At 36.5% G+C, this 21,750-nt stretch overlaps 1 protein-coding gene across 2 annotated transcripts; it reads right to left on the minus strand.

Moving 5' to 3' along the window:
- Positions 1-2,192: 2,192 nt before the first annotated feature.
- Positions 2,193-11,891, minus strand: LOC114163537 (coiled-coil domain-containing protein SCD2-like). 2 transcript variants are annotated; one of them, XM_085666587.1, is made up of 17 exons: positions 11,253-11,888; positions 10,802-10,971; positions 9,461-9,542; positions 9,273-9,314; positions 9,125-9,187; positions 7,230-7,279; positions 7,116-7,143; positions 6,690-6,764; positions 6,464-6,574; positions 6,323-6,383; positions 5,979-6,095; positions 5,774-5,892; positions 5,216-5,285; positions 4,942-4,983; positions 4,339-4,379; positions 3,817-3,943; positions 2,193-2,664 (listed from the first exon to the last, which is right to left on the minus strand). In XM_085666587.1, the coding sequence occupies exons 1-17, from the start codon at positions 11,640-11,642 to the stop codon at positions 2,525-2,527; spliced, it is 1,728 nt and encodes a 575-aa protein (XP_085522713.1). In that variant the 5' UTR covers positions 11,643-11,888; the 3' UTR covers positions 2,193-2,524. The 2 variants fall into 2 exon arrangements, with proteins under 2 accessions (XP_085522713.1, XP_085522714.1); XM_085666588.1 differs by lacking the exon at positions 4,942-4,983 and having other exon boundaries at positions 11,253-11,891.
- Positions 11,892-21,750: the final 9,859 nt, after the last annotated feature.

The raw sequence follows: 21,750 nt of genomic DNA on the forward strand, positions 1-21,750 counted from the left end.
CACTTGGTTAATTAACAGTACTCCACAGCATCTTGGTTAAATGCAGTAAACATGCAGGTGTAAAACAGATGGAGAGTTACTTTTTATGTTTGCTTTTGTCCGAAGAAAAATGTTTGATTCATTGGTTTTTCTTGATGAGCAAGTACGGCTAGATTTGCACATCGACAAGATAAGTGGTTACAGAACGGAGATTCCAAGGAAAATAGAGCCATCTTATTACTCTAATGCTCATTTAGTTTAAAATGTATGTGTGGCTTGTCAGGGAAGCTATAAAAACTGAAGAATACTCAAAGGCATCATTAACCATAAACAATACTCACTAAAGAACTTGAGTGATGAAAGGGGGTATACCTTTCCCTTTTTTTTATTGTAAAGAATCTTTATTTAGGTAATGAGTAAGATCTGGGATGAGGTTTTTTCATGCCCACAATAAGTATGTTGTTGTTGAATGGACAAAAACCCAAACATTATTAAGTGGGAGTGGAAATGAAATAATCTTAGCCCCATAAAGTCTAATGTTTTCCTTGTGGTGGTTAAAGACTTATCTTTATGTACTTATATGGGAATGAACTTGTTCCCTTTGACCAGACGTGAAAAGGCTTTTCTTATAATTATAAGGTGACTCCATCATTCTTTTAATTTCAATATTTTTTTGTCCTGGTGATAGATAAGAAAACAAAACCCCACCTCCATTCATCAACAATATATAAATTATTTTGCTTTTGCTTATAAACTCACATGCTGAACTCCAAGGAGCCACATGGGGCCACAAACCTTTCCACGCTAGCTTCTAGTGGGGCAACCTTCATTCACCATTTCAGCTTTGCAAGCTGTGTGTTGTGTATTGCTTGTTAGCTATGCAACAGCGCAATTTATGGATGTTTTTGGTTTGGCAAACATTGGGAGTGATTTGAATCGACCCCATCTAACTAGAGTTGAAGGGAGAAGGATGGTGTAGTCTGGCTATAATTACTACAAAGCACAAGGGTAGCTAGGTTATTATTTTATTTCCACAAGACAAGGCAGAAAAAAAATGCAAGATAATGAAAGCCAAAAAAAGAACAAACTATAAAATGACAAATTTGATCAAGATTTATGCGGTGGATTCTGTGCTTCTGTTGTATTTGCTGCTCAAAGAACTGGTAAAGGAGAAGAAAATGGTCCCTACCTTTACAGCTTTTACAAAAGATTTCAGGTTTTTCATCATTACTAGCACTAGTGTCACTGATTTTGGCGTTCATCTCCTCATTGTCAAAATATTCTATTGCCTCTAAGACCCAAATTCTATTCCTAACCAACTCCAAAACAAAAAGTGAAAAGAAGAGTAGGTGCTCATAATGCATAGGAAAATTTATGTCACAAGGGTAAGACTGAATAATATAACCGAGTAGAAGTGGTTGAAATGACTTTTGAGCATCAGAGTTGGAAAACGTGTGAAAGAGTGCGAGTGAAGCTTATATTCTGCTTTTGAATTCTTGCAAGTAATCTTCGTTGATGTTTTATTTTTTTTTAAGTTTCGTTTTTTCACCTCAAAATTTGGGTCCTTTTCAATATAGTCATAAAATACGCAAGTGGAGAAAAAGCTCATGAACTTTTACTATTAAATTGCGCAGGCTTTCCTTCTTTTTATGATCCGGGTTGCTATGCACCAGCCACTATTGGTGTCCACACTTCACAAAGCGGAACAGGACCCCGCGTGAGTAGAGCACCATCAGAGGTCTGAATTATATTCTCAGAATCCATAATATACGTGGACGACTAGAGTATCCATGTTTTCTGCAAGCAAAGGCACGCTCCTGATGAAATCTTCAGCTCAAAGCATGGGTTGTATGGGTTGTGATATAAACTACTGCTGTCCGTTACTACTACCCCACATATTATTTCTTATCATTATTAACATGATACAAGAGGTTACCTTTTTTAATGTTATTTTTTAGGGGTGGGTGACAAGTAAGATTATGCAATTCCATTCTGCCCTAATTGAGGTTACCTTATCATTATAGATGCTTAATCCCTGTTACACCACCCTGCCGTTAGGCCTAACTGAATTCTAATATGCAGAAATGGTGAAAACCATGTTCTTCTTATTACTTGGTACTTAAATAGCATCAACATCTCAAACAACTTAATATCTACTTACTGAACTTTCCTTTCCAATTTTCTAAGACAAACCGTTTCAAGCTTTTAGTTCATAACTAAACAATACAAAATATAATATTAAACAAAACAAAAAATACAAAAATAGTGGCTGCAATTCTCCTGCCTCTTCGTTCGACAACAAAAATACAAACTCGGAATCTCAAATTACAATTAAATTTAAAAGAATAGGGAAATTTTCTGTCTTGTGTAGATTGCAAATTACTACAACCCACTGTTTCTGGTGCAATGTAAAGATTCTTGCTTTCTTTGTATTCCCGAATATAATGTTGAGATGTTTACAGAATGAAAAACTTGTGTAGAAAACAAAACAAAAAATATACATATAGGACAAAGAATCAATTAAGAAACTAAGGGGCCGAGACAATCAGGATGAGGCATCAGAGTCGGTGGCAGGCTTATGATTACCATCTGCTGACCCCTGGGGCTGATCAATTCCCTTCCGAGATGCTTCCCAAAGTTGCGGTTCTATACTTAGCTTCCTCAACTCCACCAAGCCACGCTCAACTATATAGAAAGCAGAATGAGCGATACAAAACAAACCAGTACATCAAAAGCAATAATAATAACACCCTTCTCTCCGTGAATTTTCCACGAATACGTTTAAAATCACATCTACATCATTAAATTTTTTTCTTATAAATAAATTCAATTCAATTGTAATGACATGATGCTATAGACTTTAAGGTTTCTTGGTTTCATGTGAATAAGAAAGGATTAAGGAAAGATGGAAAAAGGGTATATATTTCCTACCTCAGTCCGTCAATTGGAACATAAGAGAAAGGGAAAACGATGAGTGCCATGTAACCTTTTGTATTCTGTCCAATATTGAAGAAAAAGGAGGACGGATCTTTTCCATACGGAGACAAAAGTACTTCCATTGAGAATCACGTCTCACTCTTTACTTAGGGTGTTTATCTCATTTTACAAATATATCTTCTATTCGCTTCTACTTTCAACACAGTTAAACAAGAGAAATGGAAAATGTTCTTTCTTTCCTTTCATCTTCACCCCACCAAAAACAACCTAAAAACATCCCTTTCAAATCCTTTTCCTTTTTTATCTTTTCTTTCCTTAATCAAACATAATGTTCCGTAGAATTTTCCTTGGTATGGATAATTAGACAAAGTTGGAGATCATCATTTGAATACCTAAACGTGAATACTTCCAGTTTAGATAAAACCAAAGTGAGTTTTTTTTTTTTTTAATTTAAATTTGCATGCCGGATGCATGCGGATCTGCCATACAAATCGGGCTGAAGAAAACAAGGTTATCTCTATTGCTGAATAGCACAATTTGTCCAGACTAGATAGAATAGATTCAATTCCACCAAATACATATTTTGAGATGATACAGAATCATTTCTGATTAATATAACCAAGACTGAAAATCAGCTTGATTCCGGTTATGACTTTTATTTTTCTTATATACTAATTGAGAACCAAGATCAACATTTTTCTGTTGACCCTGTTATACTCAGATTTTTTTTTTTTAAATGTTATGATCCATGGAGGGAGTTTCCATTTGCAATATTTAGCCAATCAACGCAGTTCAAAACCATGTATATATTAATCCCACTGTAGTTTCAAGATTGTTTTAACTTGGTAACATATTACTCTCTTCAGAAAACCAAAAATCATAAAAAGGCAAAGAGCTTACCATCAACAGCATCATGTGAAGTTGGTGCCTGCCCACTGCGGGCAATCCAATATTGAAGCCGTTCTTCTGCAATATCTTCTTCCACACCATGAAACAGAGCTCTTCTCCAGATATAGGTTAGCCAAGACTGCAATGTTTAGATTTTATTAGTAAATCATATCAAGTTACGTCTACATGCACACTATTCACAAATTAGTTAAACTTTAAATTCAACTGACAAAAACTGTTCATCATAAAGCCACCGCTACTTGGGTAGCCTACATCGCAAGGTTTCATCTTTAAAAAGATTGTGATTAAAGTGTAACAATCTGCCTTATACATAACGAAATTCAACAAAGCACAAATCTCTGCCAAGATAATCTGATTGCTGATTCGACAAGACATTTATCATATGTTATAGACATGAGAAAATAATAGTGGAAATCTGCATTCTAAAATTTTCATCTGAAGGAAGAAGATATCGCAATTTCGAAGAAATAATATCATGAATTGCACCATATATTAGAATAAAAAGGAACTGACCTCTTTGAAAAGAACGTCTTCTGCTTCCTCTTCACTTAATTCTGGAGGAAACAAAGAAACAGAAAAATCAACAAAGAATCACTTGCGAAACACATTTCCATATAGAAATGAAGTAGGGCTAAATGCAGCCTCGTATGCATCATATATTAGCATAAAAATAGACATGAAGTCACTGGCCCTCCCACATAAAGTTCATCCCATAGATGGAGATCAGTCCATCGTTAAAAGACTTCACACAATTGTAATTGTCACGTTTCTCTCTATCATCTACAAGGGTGCACACCAATATTTAACACCTTATACTTGTAAAGGCAAGGGTGGTTTTACATTTCTCACATAATGAAGAGGGCAAAATGACTACGTACCATGCAATTCATAATGTAGAGAAATGAATGAAAAATATACAAGCTATATTTTACCTGTGAAAGAGAAACAGATAAATTCTATAATGCAAATATGCAACCTTGACACTTACAAAGTTCCGTAGGTAATCACAGCAAATTTAGCATCGGTAAAGCAGGTCAAAGCATATTTCTTCCCAAACTTAAAATAGACAATATCAAATTAAACACTACAAAATAAAACTGCCGACTTAATTCTTACCAAATGCATCTGAATATTTAGCATCGCCTTGTGACTTGGAATCTGACAATAAATAAATAAAAATATGAACATTATAAAACAACTCTGCTTACTAAACATCCTATTTTGGACTAGTTCCAGAACAATAGTTTCGGGAGAATTACCATAAAATGGGTACATGAATAAAAACTACTTAAATAGAATTCTAAACATAAATCAGACAGTTGAACAGGACTAACCATAAAACTAGACAAAACTGACATTTGAAAAAGATAGAAGACGTCAAATTAAATACCTAAAACAGTTTGTCGAACCAAATTCGGTCGTCTGTGTTGGGCTAATGCAAGCACAACAGCATCCTCAACCTACAAAATAAAAATAAAATCAGAAAAAAAAAATCTTATGTCCAATTTACGATAGAAAAGTATTAGTATAGGGGGGCCAGCTCCTTACAATCAGAAGAAGCCCTCCGTACAGAATACAAACAATAAGACACAAAATTGGAAAAAAATTGAAGAGATTACTCCTTCCTCCTCTCATAAACCCTTCAAAACCACCACTTACACTACCTTCCTTCCTCTCCCTTTACATACCACACTGACCCGTATCTGCCCATAAAAGACTTATATTATCAGTCTATCAGGATGTAATTCAGCTTCAATACATCCTGATCCATAAATGACTTATATTATCAGTTACAAAATATTTATGCTTTCTTTCTCATCTCTCAATGAACTATTTTATAAAAGAAGCTTTAAAATATAATTCTTTGTATCTAAAACACCCATGAAAAAAGTACAACAAGGAACTGAACAAACAAAGCACTAATTTTTAAAAATTAAACATGAATAACCTTTAAGGAAGCAAGTTCCCTCAAACCCATCTCCACTGAAAGCATACTCTCAATATTTCCTTCCCCAGCAAGATCATTCAAATCACGAACAAGTTTGCTTCTATCTAGACCATCACCACCTGGTCCATGCTCTTTCATTAGACATCATTATGGATAATTTCCGATACATAATTGTAATGAATTTTTAGTACAAACTCATTCTCACTTTTGTTCCAAGATTCTTCCTTAGCCTTCTGTCCAGCCGAGATGACAAGTTCAAAAGGAAGAGGAGCTAGAGAAGACCAATGTTCATGCTTGGATTGTGCTATATCTGCACATATTCCTAAAAAGCATAGAAGTAGCATGATTTTTCAAATTATAAGGATTATAAGGACTTATTTATTGTTAATAGATAAACCGAGTTTTGAAAAATATGCTCCTGAAACTTTTGAAGTCACTATTTTTCAGATAATAGTTCAAGATTGGAAGTCACTATTTTTCAGATAATAGTTCAAGATTGGTGGAAAGTGTCTTCTCTACACAGAAAGTTGAGGGTAGTAATTTCATTACCATGTTTTACAGCAAGACCCCAGTAGCGGGCTAGCCAACATCTCTTTAGGACAACTTCCTCCTAAAAGACAGATAAGATGAATTAAGACAAATGAGAAAATGACGACTTACTAAATCTTTATTTCAGTGATAAACAGTAACCATTTCTTCTTGGGTCAAGATCATTCTCTGAGTCATTGTGCGAAGAGCCTTTGCTTCAGCTTCAGCTTCTTGCTGCTGCTCCAAAGTTGCTGCAGCATCATCTTTTAGGTTCTAACAAATACAAAGAAGATAGCTAAAACTTATAAAACTTATAACAGAGAATAATTGATCAGAGCAGATAAATGGTACAACTTCATGGGAAAACATGTGTTTTATTCAAAACTACCTGAATTTCCACTCGAAGGGCAGCGATGTCCTCATCTCTCCCACTCTGTGTTTGTTGAGCAGCCCTGAGAGCAGCCTGTACAAAAATATTGAGTATTCCATGGACATTCTTTGAAAGAACTAACAATGACAAGCCTCTTGCTGAAATTCCACATTTCAAGGAGAAAGCAGTAACTGGTAACAGAGCTTTACAAAAATGTCAAGCAACATAGCTGCTTCGGATTCATGCTCATTTGCACAAATATATGCATGCATTTTTCACGATGATACAGAAAGTTAAAAACACTTTTTAGATAAATACTTAGATTAGAGGACATGGAATAGAGCGTTATCAATCAATCAAGGGTGATCATATAATTTCAAACATCCAGCCATCATTAATTTCATATTTTTTATGCCACATCTTATATCCATTGTTTCAGTATACCTCTCTTTGACGCAAAGCAGCTTCCTTCCTGCAAATATAACACAAAAATCATAATCTTAAACAAAATAAATTGTTCAATTACCACTGTGCCAAGAGAATTCGAAGCTAGATTACCTGCTCAACAGTTTAGCTTCCAGGGATACACCTTCTCCAAGAGAAGCAACCTGCCAAAGTTAAGTAAACAAGGACACTGATATCAGCAAACTCAGAATAGTTCTTGACAACTATGAAGTTGCTTTTGCATGTAGTTAAATAGCTCCTATAAACTAATTTAGATAAGTTTCTCCATAAACACTAACAAAGAAAAAATAGAAGTGAAATTGATGATTCCATGACTCTTCATGAGAGCATAGAGGACCTTCCTAGGAGGATTACTAGAAGCATGACAAGATGGGAGATCTCTTAGTTTATTTAGCATCAGTTTATGTTTAATTTACTTTGTTGACTTTTGTTTGAGTTGGCCTTGTTGACCATGCTTGAGTTGACTTGTTGACTCTTTTGTTTGTGTTTGTTTTTTAGGATTGGCTAGGACTATCTTGGAGGAGAATAACACTTATTTGGAGAAGAGGATAGACTTGGGCTTGGACCACACACATGGGCTGCCCTTTGAAGATCTTGGAGAAACTTGGAGTTGACCTTCTCTTCTAGAAGGTCAAAGGCGCATGGAGAGGCTTGGAGGACAAGCTAGGTCACGCCTCACTTCAAAGGAGTCTCCTTTCGATGACCTAGTTTCTAGAAGCATTTCTCTTGTATTTGCTTTTGTGTCCTTTTGTTTGTGTTTTTCAAAGAGGCCCCTTTTACCTATAAAAGGAGGTCTCTTAGACTTGTAAAAGGGTTGAATATTTTGAATTTATAGACATATATTTGACCACCTTTGTGAGAGTTCTCTTAAGAGTGTGATCTCCCTTTAGTCTTATCTTGATTCTAGACTCAAGTGGCGCCATCCCCACTTATCTTGAGTTGGTGAGCCTTTGTGCCCCCTCAAGTGGCGTGCCAAAACCATAATTCCCATCCCCTTTCTAGTCTTTCATCTTTTGCTCCATTTTACTTCTTCTTTTGGTTCATATTATGCTTGTTTATATTCTGCTATTTTCATCTTCTCCTCTTTCTGTATTGGATCTTGCTTAACTGAACTCTCTAACCCTTGGAAGTGCACCTTCGCACCTAGATAATCAATTGGCTATCTTAATATCTAGTGAGAATCTTCCTTAGGTTTTCTTCACCATAACACCATACCTCTTAAGAACTAAAATGGGTCTTCATAAAAAATGAATCACACTGATAAAACTTTGGGAGAACTACCCTACAAACCATTGTGGTTAGAGAGCCCGAGGCCCATAAACCCCACATTAGAATCCCATACTTCTAATGTCAAACTCAAGTCCCATATCTTCTACTTGACTCCTAACAATCTACCAAACTTCACATCAGTAACATACAAGCAGGCTGGTTGTGCACTGGCCCATTGGCTAGTCACATGCAAAAACTATGATTTCAGGATCACCATCCATACCACTTATTTGCACTTGAGAGACATGGGGGTAGGCTCTAATACTAATTGACAACCTGGGGAATGTCACACCATAAAACCTAGCCATTACCAACCCCACACTAGAATCTCATACTTTCAATGTGAGACTCAAGTCCCATACATAGCAATTGAATCCTAATACATACTTTTTCTGCAAGTTAAAAATAAGATTATGCAATCAATTTTTGGAGAAGATATATGGAAAAGTTTATAAAAGAGTCGAGTGCGTAAGTTGAGCTTATGAGAGAAGTTTGATTCATGATACTTCATTTACTTCCCCGATTAATGTTTATTTAGAAGTTTATCTAAACTTGGTCATAGTTACAGACTTCCCGGTAAATGTTTACTAAGAAGTTAAAGACTGCCATGAATGAAAGTTTAACAAATATGCAAACTATGGAATAATGGAATCTAAAATATGGTGTTAAAATTACATTTGCTAGTTTTCAAATTTAGTTAATATCTAAGAAAAATTTACCTGTTTCTCAAGTTCCCTACTTCTAGCCTCCACTTCTTGGCGTTTTTCCTCCGCTTGTCTTAGCTGGAATATAACCAGGCATTACAATCAATTCAATATCACATAACATGAGAAAAACGCCGACCTTGTTGGTTGTTAATGAACATACCTTCTCTAATAAAGTCTCGTTCTCTTCTTGTAGCATATCAAGCTGCAAAATCAGTATGAATCAGCCTCGACACTCATCCTTTGAGTTACATTAAAAATACTAAATTAAAGCTTAAAAAATAGCATAGCCAATATGAGGATACACAGATTTTGCTTTTGGGACGAAATTGGTGAGTACAAATACTATACTTCATCACGGAGTGCAGACGCTTCACGCTGGTCTCCTGTGTCTTTTGAGTTAAGGGGCCTGATAGATATATCTGATGGAAACCTGAAATCATCACTGTTGGTTATAATTCAAAGATATCAATATTCTTAACGGCCAATAAACTAGCGTTTGATAGCCTATCACTTCAGTCTCCATACACACCTAAATATTTATATGACCTCATTAAATAAAATAGAGACTAAGCTCATTTATACATAGAAAAGAATCAATTTAATATATGTGAACTGTGTAGAAGTGAAAATTGGCCAAATCACGACTAGAGATAGTCAACCAACCACCTTATAAATAATAAAACTTGTTAAAAAATTATGGCAAGGGAAGTTAGATGCGTGATGATTTTGTGGGGAACAGGCATTCAACTTTTCAGACCCAAATATCATCATTTATGGGAAGCATGAATCGTGGAAATCATAATTCTTAGAAATAACTAGATTATGTCTGATTAGTAACAAAATATTAATAAAAATAATTATATAAGTTTTTTATAAATCAAAGAGTAATGCCTTAGTTTTACTAAAAAAATTTAATTTATTACCATACTAAATGATGCAAGAGTAACATGATAATTTTTTCATTAAATTTTAATTCAACTCGCGAAAGTTAGATTTCCACCTCCCCACATGAGAATGTTTTGTGAAAAACTTTGCTAAAAATATTTCTGAAAAAAAGCGTTGTTTACTAGGAACGTTATTTTTAAAAAGGTAAACTAAATATGAAAAACATAGTTTGTCAATTTCTGAGAAACTTAAGTTTTTGCCTTTACCAAAGACTCCCTCAAATGTCAAAATAAAGAGTATTTTGGTATTTATTCGTAAATATAAAAACATAAAATAAATATTTTAGCGAAAAATAGATCGTATGCATGTTTGGCTTATCTTATTTTTTCTTGCTTCATTAGGTAGCTTTTGAAGAAAAATAATTATTAACAGGAAAGAAGCTATTCCCAAACGCCGCATTCATACATTATAAAATTAAAAAAGCTTTAATTTCCTCTAAATACTATTTATTTTTAAATCCTTAACATGAAAACTTAGGACATTCCTTGGTATATACCATCTTTAAAATTTATGAAGACTCAGCTTAGGCGTTACTCCACTATCATCTTAACGTGGAAAAGCTCCAAGAAAGAAAAGTTTCGTAGTCAATCAACATATCCACAAAACCAGAAGAACTAACGGGAACTACACTGCGTTACAGTAATATTGTATCAACTTGGAAAATCCTCCGAGACGTAAAAGCTTAATAGTTAATTACCATAGCTGAAAAACCATAAGAAATAAGGAGTAACAGAACTAAAGTACCTTTTCTCTCTATTCCGATTAGTAGGAGGGTCAATAGGAGGTATAGCCATAGGCGTTCGGAGTGTGGATTTGCTCGGTGGCACCACTGCCGCTGAACGAACAGAAACCCCCGATCTTCCAGCTGATGTTGAACGAACCGAATGAGTATGCTCTACAAAGTTCCGACCTAACTAATAAAAACATAAAAATCCTATTAGCTCAACATGAACTAGGCAACACGAATTGAATCAATCCACAATCATGCAACCAAAAGTGACAATCCAAAACTTCGATCTCGCTCGATCATTATTAATGCCATAAAAATTAACAACCACGAACCAATAAAACACACCTAAGTTCAAAATCGTATCGAACACGCATTTACTTCAATCTATTTTTCACAATTCAACAAGTGAATCCATGCAATTAATCACGCAAACGCATCAGAACGAACAATTGCAGAGAGAGTTACCGCAGGAGAAGGAGATCTGTTAGGCCTGGCGACCGAAATCGGAGGAATAGTGGAGGCATTCGTGCTGGTGCTCCTGTTACTGCTGGCGTTGCTGGAGAAAGAAGAAAGAGATGCAGGAGGCGGAGCGCTGAACCGGAAATCGAGATCGTCGTCATCTTCACCGTCGTCGACGATGGCGTTCTGAGACGCCATGACACGAGCGAGGCGCTGCGCGGCTGCTTTGGCGGCCACGTTTTGTGTGCGCTTGACGGTGGAGAGACCGGTAGAAGAAGCACCGAGGCGCGACTGAGGATGAGCCGGAGACATCGCCGGTGACGACGAGCCGGTGCTGCTGGAACCACCACTCCACTGCCGCGCGTAAACAGGACTCGCGTTTCTCCTCCGATCCATGAGTTTACAGTGCTGTGGATAAAGAAGTGTCGCGGTGACTGAGCTAGATTTTCTCGGAGCGAGATTTTCTCGGGAAAATCGAAGGGGAAATGGGGAGGAATAGTCGGAGAGTTTGTTCCGTTAGAATCGTGCGCGGGTGTGTGGGACGAAACGGCGTCGGTTCATCGTAATGGGTCCGCTGAAGAGAAGACTCAGGATAATACGTGGCTTTTATTTTGTCAGAGAGGGTCTAATATTTGGTTTCCTTCCCTGGCGTGGATAAATTATTGGTTTAGACCGGAGAGAGACATTTGTTTTGGCGGCGTCAGAACGATGTCGTATAAGGTGAACTTGGAAATGGGAGCATGATATTTTGTTATTGGATTTTTTGACGGTGAAATCGCTTACTTTAGGAGGAAACAATTCAATTTTTCAAGTCAAATCAGGTTTATGAAAATTTGGATTAGTTAAGTTGATTCGGTAAGCTTGATTGACAAAATCGTTAGGTTGATGGTATGAACATTTTAAGGAATTGATTAAAAGAAAAAAAAAAGTTAAAACCATTTAAAAACAAGTAAGTTGGTGACAATAAGCTGATATGAATGGATTTTTGTCTGTTTTTCTTTCTTTTACAAAAAGAATACATATTTATTGTTATTATTTCAATATTTATTCTATTCTTTTATTTTTCTTATGCGTACTTTTTTATTTTATATTATGTGTAGTGTAATATGATCTTTTATGTTAATTTGGAATTTTATTTTTTATTGTTTATTGTAAAGACTTAAAAGTAATTAAGGGAATGTTATAAATGAAACTTTAATATTTTATTTTCAAAATACAAAGTTTATAAATATAAAAATTATTTAATTAACTTTTATTTTATAAAGTTTGTCACGTCATAGAGATTCTTACCTGGAATAGAACGATCTTAGTGATCAAAATGTTTTTTTAATAAATTCATTTTTACTTTTTCTTTTAAATTAATTTTTAAAAATTTTGCATGTATTTATTATAGAAATGTCACATGTTCTTTAAAAGGGTTTAAGATGAACCTTCGATTGTTTATAATTATTAAAATATGTTCAGGTAACTCTTATGAGTTTTCTATATATAGGTATAATATTTTGTGAGAGCTAACATCTATGGAGGTCAATTGAGTCAGAAGCTTAGCATAAGTAAGGAAAACTAGATTATTTTATGTTATTACTATAAGTTGAATGATTTGACTTGTTGAATGCTCTAGTTAATACACTTGAATTTATCTGTATCATTTTCTCTAAGGCATGATGTTAAATATTCATTAAGATGTTGATTTGATTGCTTATATTGTTATGTGATTGAGAAACATATTGATGATAAATATATTAGTTTAGTTAAATTGGCTCATGATACCATATTTTAGAATTGAAATATACATATTGTGATGTCTAAAAGAGATAAAAGCACCGGTAAAACCCCAAGGCTTTTCAACTTTAAATCGCACAAATAGTTAGCCTTGGACTCAGGATTTATGATGCTCACACGAACCTGCCCGCTTGTGGTCCTGCCTCTACGAACCTACCCGCTCGTAGTCCTGCTCTACGGACCTGCCTGCCCGCAGTCCAACACATGTGATCCACCAACTACGTACCTCCCCGCACGCAGCATCTCTCAAGTGTGAGCACGGAATATACGAACCTACCTCGCTCGTATCCCCACACAAGAGTAACTGGATATTAACCTCCACGCTCATATCATCACATGTTCACCACCATCCATGAACCTACTCGCTCATGGCACAACATCTCCCGATCCAAGTATAGCATCATGGCATAAAACAACACACACCCAAGCCATTGATAGCAGCATTATCGCCTGGCGCAGCCTAAGCGCCACCAAGTGAAATTTGCCCCGACCGCCTAGCGGAACACCCCTTGCCGCCAGGTGCCAGCCTCTCGCAGAACCACTATTACAGGGTTTATCGCCTGGCGGATCACACATTGCCGCTAGTGCAGGGACCCCCTAGAGATCCTACTACCTGACGCACCTACCCGTGCCGCTAGGCGCTACATCAGTAGCGAACTGTACTGATTTTAACACCCAAAATTAGTTTGACTTGCAGTCTAAAACTCCTAAAAGTCCGGGTATTCACTCACCAATCAAATTCAATTATTTGTGCTCTGCAACCTCCATGCGATTCACGAGTCTTACCTTAACATTTGTAAGTCCCCTTTTTCAATACTTAGGATTTTACCTAGTACTCTATTATTGCCTAATGTCTCCGGCAGTCTTAGGGAATAAGACCACCAATCCAGTACCTAATTTGTATCATATGCTACTGCACTACTGAAATAATGTCAAACCTTTTATTCAGTATTTATCCACTCAACGCTACACTAATTTAATGGGGTTACTTTACCTTCACAACCATGCATATAGGAAAATCATCCACATCGGCATCCGAAATTCTACCATTCAAATCAACCATCATATTGGCTCCTAACTACTTATCACAATTCCCTTGTAATTACCATTTAATATTACTTCACACATACACACACACACACACACACACACACACACACACACACACACACACACACACACATATATATATATATATATATATATATATATATATATATATATATATATATATATATTACAATAACTACCATCCTATTCTCCTCATTAACCCTTCCACTTCCAAATTGTAATACTCCCTTCTTGTCATTGAAATCCATAATCATGGCCCTAAGATTCAATTCACTTGCACACTCCCTCGTAGTCGCTGCCCAAAATTTCTCGAACAGTGCTGGTTTCACGTTATCGCCTGGTGGCCAGTACGATGCCGCCAGGCGGCACACCAGTTCCTGGTAAAAACCAGGTTTTCTGCACCTGCGAGGAGTCTAGTTCCCTCTAATTTGACACACAATCCAATTAAACCAAACCACACCAATTCACATAAATTTTATAAGCACAACACAATGTAATATCCTTCCTTTCGCATCATATAATTATTGATTCAAGAACATCTATTCATCCCTTTTCCCTTTCAAGAATCCCACTCTTCTCATGAATCAATGGTTATCCTCACATAATTTTCACACCCCTTTATCATACAATTACATCATAGAAATTTACATTATTATGCATCATAAACAACGAATAATAACCAATTCCAAAAGTCGCAATGACTCTTGCACCAAAACACACAAAACAACACAGAAACACGTCATGCCGCCTAGTGGTAGTTCATCACCGCCAAGCGGTTCATAGCAGAACCCATAAAACTGGGTCATTTTTGATGTGTCACCTGGCGGCACCTTCATGCCCGCCAGGCGATTTTTAGGCGAAAATCCAGAATTTGCGAGAAACAGCGTAATTGGAGATGGGATTCATGCAATAGGGTTCATACAAGTCACAATGCATAATACATGAATCAAAACCATTATAAACAGCTTCCCTTACTTGGAATTCGTGCCCCAATTGATCTTCCAAGATTATTCTTTCAAGGGGTCTAAGAACCTTTTTCCTACTCCAAGATTCTCAGCTTTTGCCCTTCGAACAACACTATTGATGTCTCTGGAAACCTCTCTTTTCAATACCACGAAATTACAATCCAAAATTTCTTCCCTAAGTCTCCTCTCTCTCAAATTTAATACCCCAATTAATTGTGCTTAACCCAAAAACCGAAAATGCCATAAAGTCTTATGTTAATGGTTAATCATGGACCATTAGTTGGTTGTCTCCAGCCCATTAGGCTGCCTCTTTTGGCAGCTAGGGTTCCTATGCCTTTTCACCTCCATTCAAAAATAAAATTTGGTAAAAAGAAGTTTAGTTTTGTTCCTAACAAGGTTTGAACACATAACCACTCAATTATTCAACCAATTCATAATTCATGTTTCATGATAATTCCTATAATGTTAGGATTACATTATTACGACTCACATTCAATCATATCATTAAAATAATACAAATAATAAGATAATATACAATTTGACATACATAAGACTTAAACCCAAGTCCTTTCACACAAAACTAAGTACTCTCAACCATTTGAGCTAGTACTTTTTCACATCACCACATTCCACATTAAATTTTTTAAAGGCTCCTACTACCCGCATTTATTAAATAATTATTTAATTAATTATTTAAATTTATTGGGTTTTACGTAACCTTCTGTAAATTCTCCTTGAACTAAATAAAATGAAAATTTTCATTCCTTCTCCCAATTTCAATTTAGTTTATGCATTTCTTTACTGTTTTAGTTTTTATCGTTTACGGTTTCTGCCAAAATTGTCATTTCTTGCTTTCTTTTAGATTTATGCAGTCTTGTTAGTGTGCATGTGTCGTTATTTTGCAGCATTGGCATTGTTGACTTAGTTCTTTCAGTTTCCTTTAAATGTTCGAATTATTTTCTATGCTTTCGAGTAATGAAACTTTAATTTTATTCATACATTTCTTTTCAATCCCGGATGGTTGATTCAAAGTTATTTCTTGAATCTGATTGATGAATTGGGTTGTGCAAGCTCTACAATTTTTTAATTTAGTCTAGAAATCAAAGAACCCAAAGGTGGGCCTTCCTTGCCAAGATGTCTTCTTGAGCAAAGACAATCCAACTCACCAATTTAGAATCAAAATTCTAACTCTGAATCTACTTTTCAAGTTCTTTTATACTTGTTCTTTTATCTTCTTGCTTGTAATCTTTGTTAGAAGTTATGTTTTTGTTGCTTCCGTAAAAGTTTCTTTTACTAGTAGTTGTGATTCTAATTTTCCAATTTTGAATTCTATGTTCTGTTACACGTTGGTTTAGGTTTGTATGTCCCCTAATTTTTCTAGTTCTCATAGGTTCCAGTAGCATTCATTGTAGATTTTTAGTTTATTTCTTTTATTACACCAAGTAGTCAATTTTAGGAGCAATTTTTCCTACATACAATGCATGGGTATCATAGTTAGTTTGTTTCTCTGGATATTGCCTTTAGTTAAATGTTCATTAGTTGTTTGTGATTTTGGTTCTATCTTTCAACTTATCTTTCCAGATTATGTTCTGTCTCTGCATATCATAACTAGTAGCTTAGGAGCATTCAAGTTATCTGCAATGCATTCGTGATTCCTAAATGTTTCCTTGCACTTATTTCAGAACTCAAGCTTAGAACATGATAATTGTCACCATTTTAAGATTTTTAGTCCTCTATAGGTACAATTTTTCGAATTATGCATCTCATTTAGTTTTAGGCTATAATTTTCATTAAATTGCATTATTTTAGAGCTTTTAGGTTTGATACCTTGCTGTCATGACCAATCAACTTTGGTTCAGCTTTATCATCCAAAAATTTTGCATCTTAGTGTTGCTTATCTTAGGTATGATATGTGATTTTAAGTTCTGATTGCATGTGGCCTGAGTTACGAACCTTAGCAATATTTTCCCATCAATCCCAAGTTGTCTACGCCATTTTAACCACATAAAATTCCTGCATCCATTCCATATTAATTTTGGCTACAATAGTGCAATTTGTACATCACCATTGTAGCATATGAAATCTGTTTGCATCTAGAATAGTGTTGACATGCCTGTCTTTCGATAAAATAGTGCAATTAGGACTACCCTTTGTATCATAAAATAGATGTCTTTCATGTTCATTTCATTTTCCCCCATTTGCATTATAAATTTAGCAAGATATGCAGTTTAAAACTTAACACTAAACTTCTTGAGAAGTTTCTCAATGTATTGTTCTTGGGATAATAATATATTATCTCCCTTCCTTATAATTCTAACATCTAAAATCACATTGACTTCACCCATATTTTTCATTTCAAATTTACATCCTAGAAACAATTTAGTTCCAGAGACTACATCAATGCATGTACTAAATATTAGCATGTCATCCATAAATACACATATACTCAATGATGGTCTCGTTTTACTCAATTGTAAGGAACTCAAGATATCCCACATTTCTTTGGCAATGGCTGCCTTGGAAATGTTGTTAAATTTTGGATCTCACACACATATAAATTAGAAATCGTGCCTTGTTGTCCAACTTTTGTTGTTGCTTGTAATTCTTTTTCTTTTCATCAGAGGCTTTGTTTTGAGGTTCCACAAGACCACCCTCTACAACTTCTGCAACATCTTGGAACCCAAAGATGGCTAGCATCTTGATCTTCCCATCACCAAACAGCTTCTCGTCAAAGATTGGTAAGGCCCCTTGTGTAATACTCCCATGACCAACCATGTTTCACAGTAGCTTCCTTTCAAATCATTATCCTTTATGAGATTCTTCTTCTAACACTTTTGTTAATCCAAGACAACTCACTTCTTGATGATCCCAAGAAACTCACTTCCTTTCTGAGATGGTGTTTTGGAGAGATGATGAACTTGCAGAAGTTGGTGGATGGGAAAAAATATGGTCTCAGTTTTGGTGTTTGAAAGGTTGGATGAAGGTGGTTTGTGGTGTTCTAAGAAAGGTTAGGCCAACTCTAGAGAAAAGGGTGCTAGAGGGACCTCATGGGATGTTCTAGCAAATGACTAAGTGAAGAGATATGGCTTAAAAATGATTTTGGTAGCATAATATTATCAATCTCAAAGTGAGAAATACATGGGAGATACACCTCTATTTATTGAGTAAGGTGTCTCCAAAATGGTCCAAAACACTAGAATGCTAACATGTACCAAAATCCTAAAAATGCTAGCTTGGTGAAGGAGAGTTTGGCATGTGGCACTCAATCTCACAAAAATAAACCAATCATGGAGTGCCATGTGGAAAGCTACTTTATGAAAAAGTCTCTCCAATAAGATCATGACACATGACCACTACCTTTGTAAGAGAAGTCTCCATTAAGAGTTTGTCACGTGGCATGTGTGGGAGCCCTTACTAAACAAGCTAGGTTAACATAATTAAACATCAAAGAGTTGCTTAAGTAGGAGTATATGATGCTCCCTACTTAAGCAATATTGTTTTTTTTTTCTTTTTAAACCCTACACTACTTAGTCTTTAATATAAGGCCTTTAAAGAAAATCATACACTACAAGACCTTTAATACAAGGTCTAAAAATGTTTCATAATGGCCTAAGTGAAAAGGAGCTTAGCTTCATCTTGTTGGGAGAATGCTAACTCTTCTTGAATTTGTCTGGCCATGCTCCTATTGATAGAACCCTTGACTAGGGGTGTGTTGTAACATCCCGTCAGGATATTACAGATTTTTAATAAAATAAAAATAATAAATAAATACGTTGCATTTAATAATACCTCATTTTCCAAAACGCGGGAAATTTAAATTTTTTATTACTTCCAAATATAATTCCAAAATTCAAAGTTTATAAAACAGAAATAATATCAAAGTGTCTCATAAGAGTTTACATATTATTTCAAAACCAATAATAAAAACATAAAACTCCCGAGCTATCCCCTCTCTGTGGCTAAGCTCCACCAGAACCACCTGCATCAACATCATCTGCTCACGTGTACCGCGTACACGATCATCGCCAAACACAAACAGATAGGGTGAGTTTAACAGATTAATCATATAAAACACATGTACATATATTAATCACACACACACACACACACACACACACACACATATATATATATATATATATATATATATATATATGTCACCCATCACAGCCTAGAAATTCCCTCATTTGATTCCATCTCGCATGACCACAACCATGATATTCGCGTTCTACATCTCCTAGTGAGTACTTCAAGATGACCTGCTGTCATACCTATCGGCCACAACCGACATAGCACGTGCGGGAAATCATTGCTACGGATCATACACCGTAATGCCAGGTGGAGTTCCTAAATACTAACATAGTTCGCAATGTCCCAAGACTACCAAACTTGTCAGTTATTTAATGAGGAGGGCAATCTATCTGGACCCATCCGTACTGGCCACAACCAGCACACTCACACCGGGAACACTCGCCAACCCAAGCTCAACTCAAGGGTTCCTCGTGTTCATCTGCCATCCTGAGCTCAACTCGAGGGATGCCATTCTGAGCTCAACTCGAGGAATGCAACGTGCTTAACCCCTATCCCGAGCTCAACTCAAGGGATACGTTTCGAGCTCAACTCAAGGAACAACAGCAAACCCACCTTTGAAGCATCACCAAAAGCCTTGTAGATCACGCCTGCAGAACCATCAACTTAAGGTTGCAGCAGCAAAATCGCCTGGCGGGGGACATGTTCCGCCAGGCGCTACCACCTCCAGACCGCCTGGCGGGGGACGCGTACCACCAAGCACCAAACGCCTCAGAAATTCCAATGCTGCAGATACCGCCTGGCGAACTACCCCTGCTGCCAGGCGCACGAGTTTCAGGTGCCACTGTTGTAGCGACCATCGCCTGGTGGAAAGCTCTCTACCGCCAGACGCCCCAAGTCCAGACACCCCATTAGAGCAACGCTATCGCCTAGCGATTTGCACATCACCGTCAGGCGCCATGACAGTGTTTGCGCGATACTAGTTTCTACTTCAGTTCAAGCACAATTGCTTACATCATATTCATCCGGTCATTTTCCTAGTATCTTATAACTTTGATGGTTACTAACAAGAGTGAGGTTTAATCATCACTCCTTAACTTGTTAACAGTACATATTCTACTAATAGCATCACAATTACAAAATCAAGCTTCCTCATTCCTGTCCTATTATTACTCTTGGATTCCTTAACCTTAAGTTATTGCCAAGCCTGTTACCACCGTTATGGAGTCCTTTTCACAGTCCAGTGCCAACGCTAATGATATAACATTACTTATTATATGATTCCAAATGCCTCAATGCCTTGTTCTATTTTGTAACTACCAACCCAATTTGTCCAAAGGATTTTCACATATACATGTGCTGGGTACCTACTACCTATCTCACCCATCCTTTACAATTATGTTTCTGTTACTGTATCATCAACTATCCTTCCATCAATACCATGTTACACTCATTTGAGTCCTAATCATTCCAATGCGGCACCCTAGACCCTATAAGCTTTTAACAACAGTTTTCTAGTCTAGACCACTCCTAATCAAATTCCCAATCTCACCATTATAATACACCTGACTCCAAATGGCTTTTCCCAACGCATCAAAACATCTAGTCTTGGCACTCTGATACGGCGCCAGGTGGCAACCTACGAGCTGCCAAGTGGTTCCTGTAGTCTCTAGGAACTCCAATTCCATCAAGCCCTGCGAACCCTAATTCATGCACACAACTCTGATTTCAGTCCATTTCTCAATCACCTAGCATTCGATTCTCGTCCCAAATGCATTCTTCCAGTCATTCCCTACAATTTCTCCTTCAAATTACAGCCCTAAGTCATCTAGCAGCAAATATCCTTAATCCTTCCCAACCGTAACACTGTTCCGTTCGAGTTAACCATCCATTGCATGGAATTCAAAGACAATTCAGCACTAAACCATCCTTCAACAATTAACCCTGGTTTCCCCCCAATCAAAATCACCACAGAACCCCAAAATCACCAAAATCGAGCAAAAATGGTTCGTGTCGCTTGGCGGTTATTCATCACCGCCAGGCAGTTCAAACAGAAAAACCAAAACTGGTGCGCAAATCACGCGTTGCCTAGCGGTCGGGAGTGTACCGCCAAGCGATTCTTCTTCTAGAACCCAATTTCAACCCAGAAACGTTGAGTCGCGTGGCAGCCAATCAACACCCGCCAGGCGGTTTCTGGAAAAATCCCAGAAACGCGGATTTCATACAATTTTAGACAGTTTAAAGGTACTCATTCATCATACAGTTCATGCAATTATACAAAACATAATAAGAGTACGATTTTTCAACTCCCCTAACCTGGTTTCCGTGCTTAAGATGGATACTTGAGAGTTTCCTTTGTTCAACAATGGCCTTCCCTTGGCTTACTCTCACAATTCAGCTCCTCTTTCACACTAGAACACTCTTTTCTCTCTGAATTTTTGCTCCTCACAATACCCTCTCCAATGCCAGCCAACAAAACCTTCTTTCTTACCACTAATTGGCCTTATAATGGAGTCTTAATGATATGGTTTAATGTCAAAAACGCAAATGTGACTTAATGGTAATGTTAATTACCATTCAATTGTCTAATACATTCATTTTTTTTAGCCACCCTTGGCTGCTATGTCTGCTAGGGTTTCTTTTAAACTTTCAAATTC

The sequence above is a fragment of the Vigna unguiculata genome, chromosome 9 (assembly GCF_037176805.1).
Source record: "Vigna unguiculata cultivar grain cowpea cultivar isolate G323 ecotype 2 chromosome 9, ASM3717680v1, whole genome shotgun sequence".
Classification (NCBI taxonomy): Eukaryota; Viridiplantae; Streptophyta; class Magnoliopsida; order Fabales; family Fabaceae; genus Vigna; species Vigna unguiculata.

Excerpts from the sequence above, each read along its gene's own strand:
- LOC114163537 (XM_085666587.1), bottom strand. The coding sequence starts at position 11,642 with ATGGATCGGAGGAGAAACGCGAGTCCTGTTTACGCGCGGCAGTGGAGT. Across the intron at positions 7,144-7,229 it reads GAAGCTAAACTGTTGAGCAG|GAAGGAAGCTGCTTTGCGTC; the intron begins GTAATCTAGCTT and ends TTATATTTGCAG. Across the intron at positions 5,893-5,978 it reads GGAAGAATCTTGGAACAAAA|GTGGTGATGGTCTAGATAGA; the intron begins GTGAGAATGAGT and ends AGCATGGACCAG.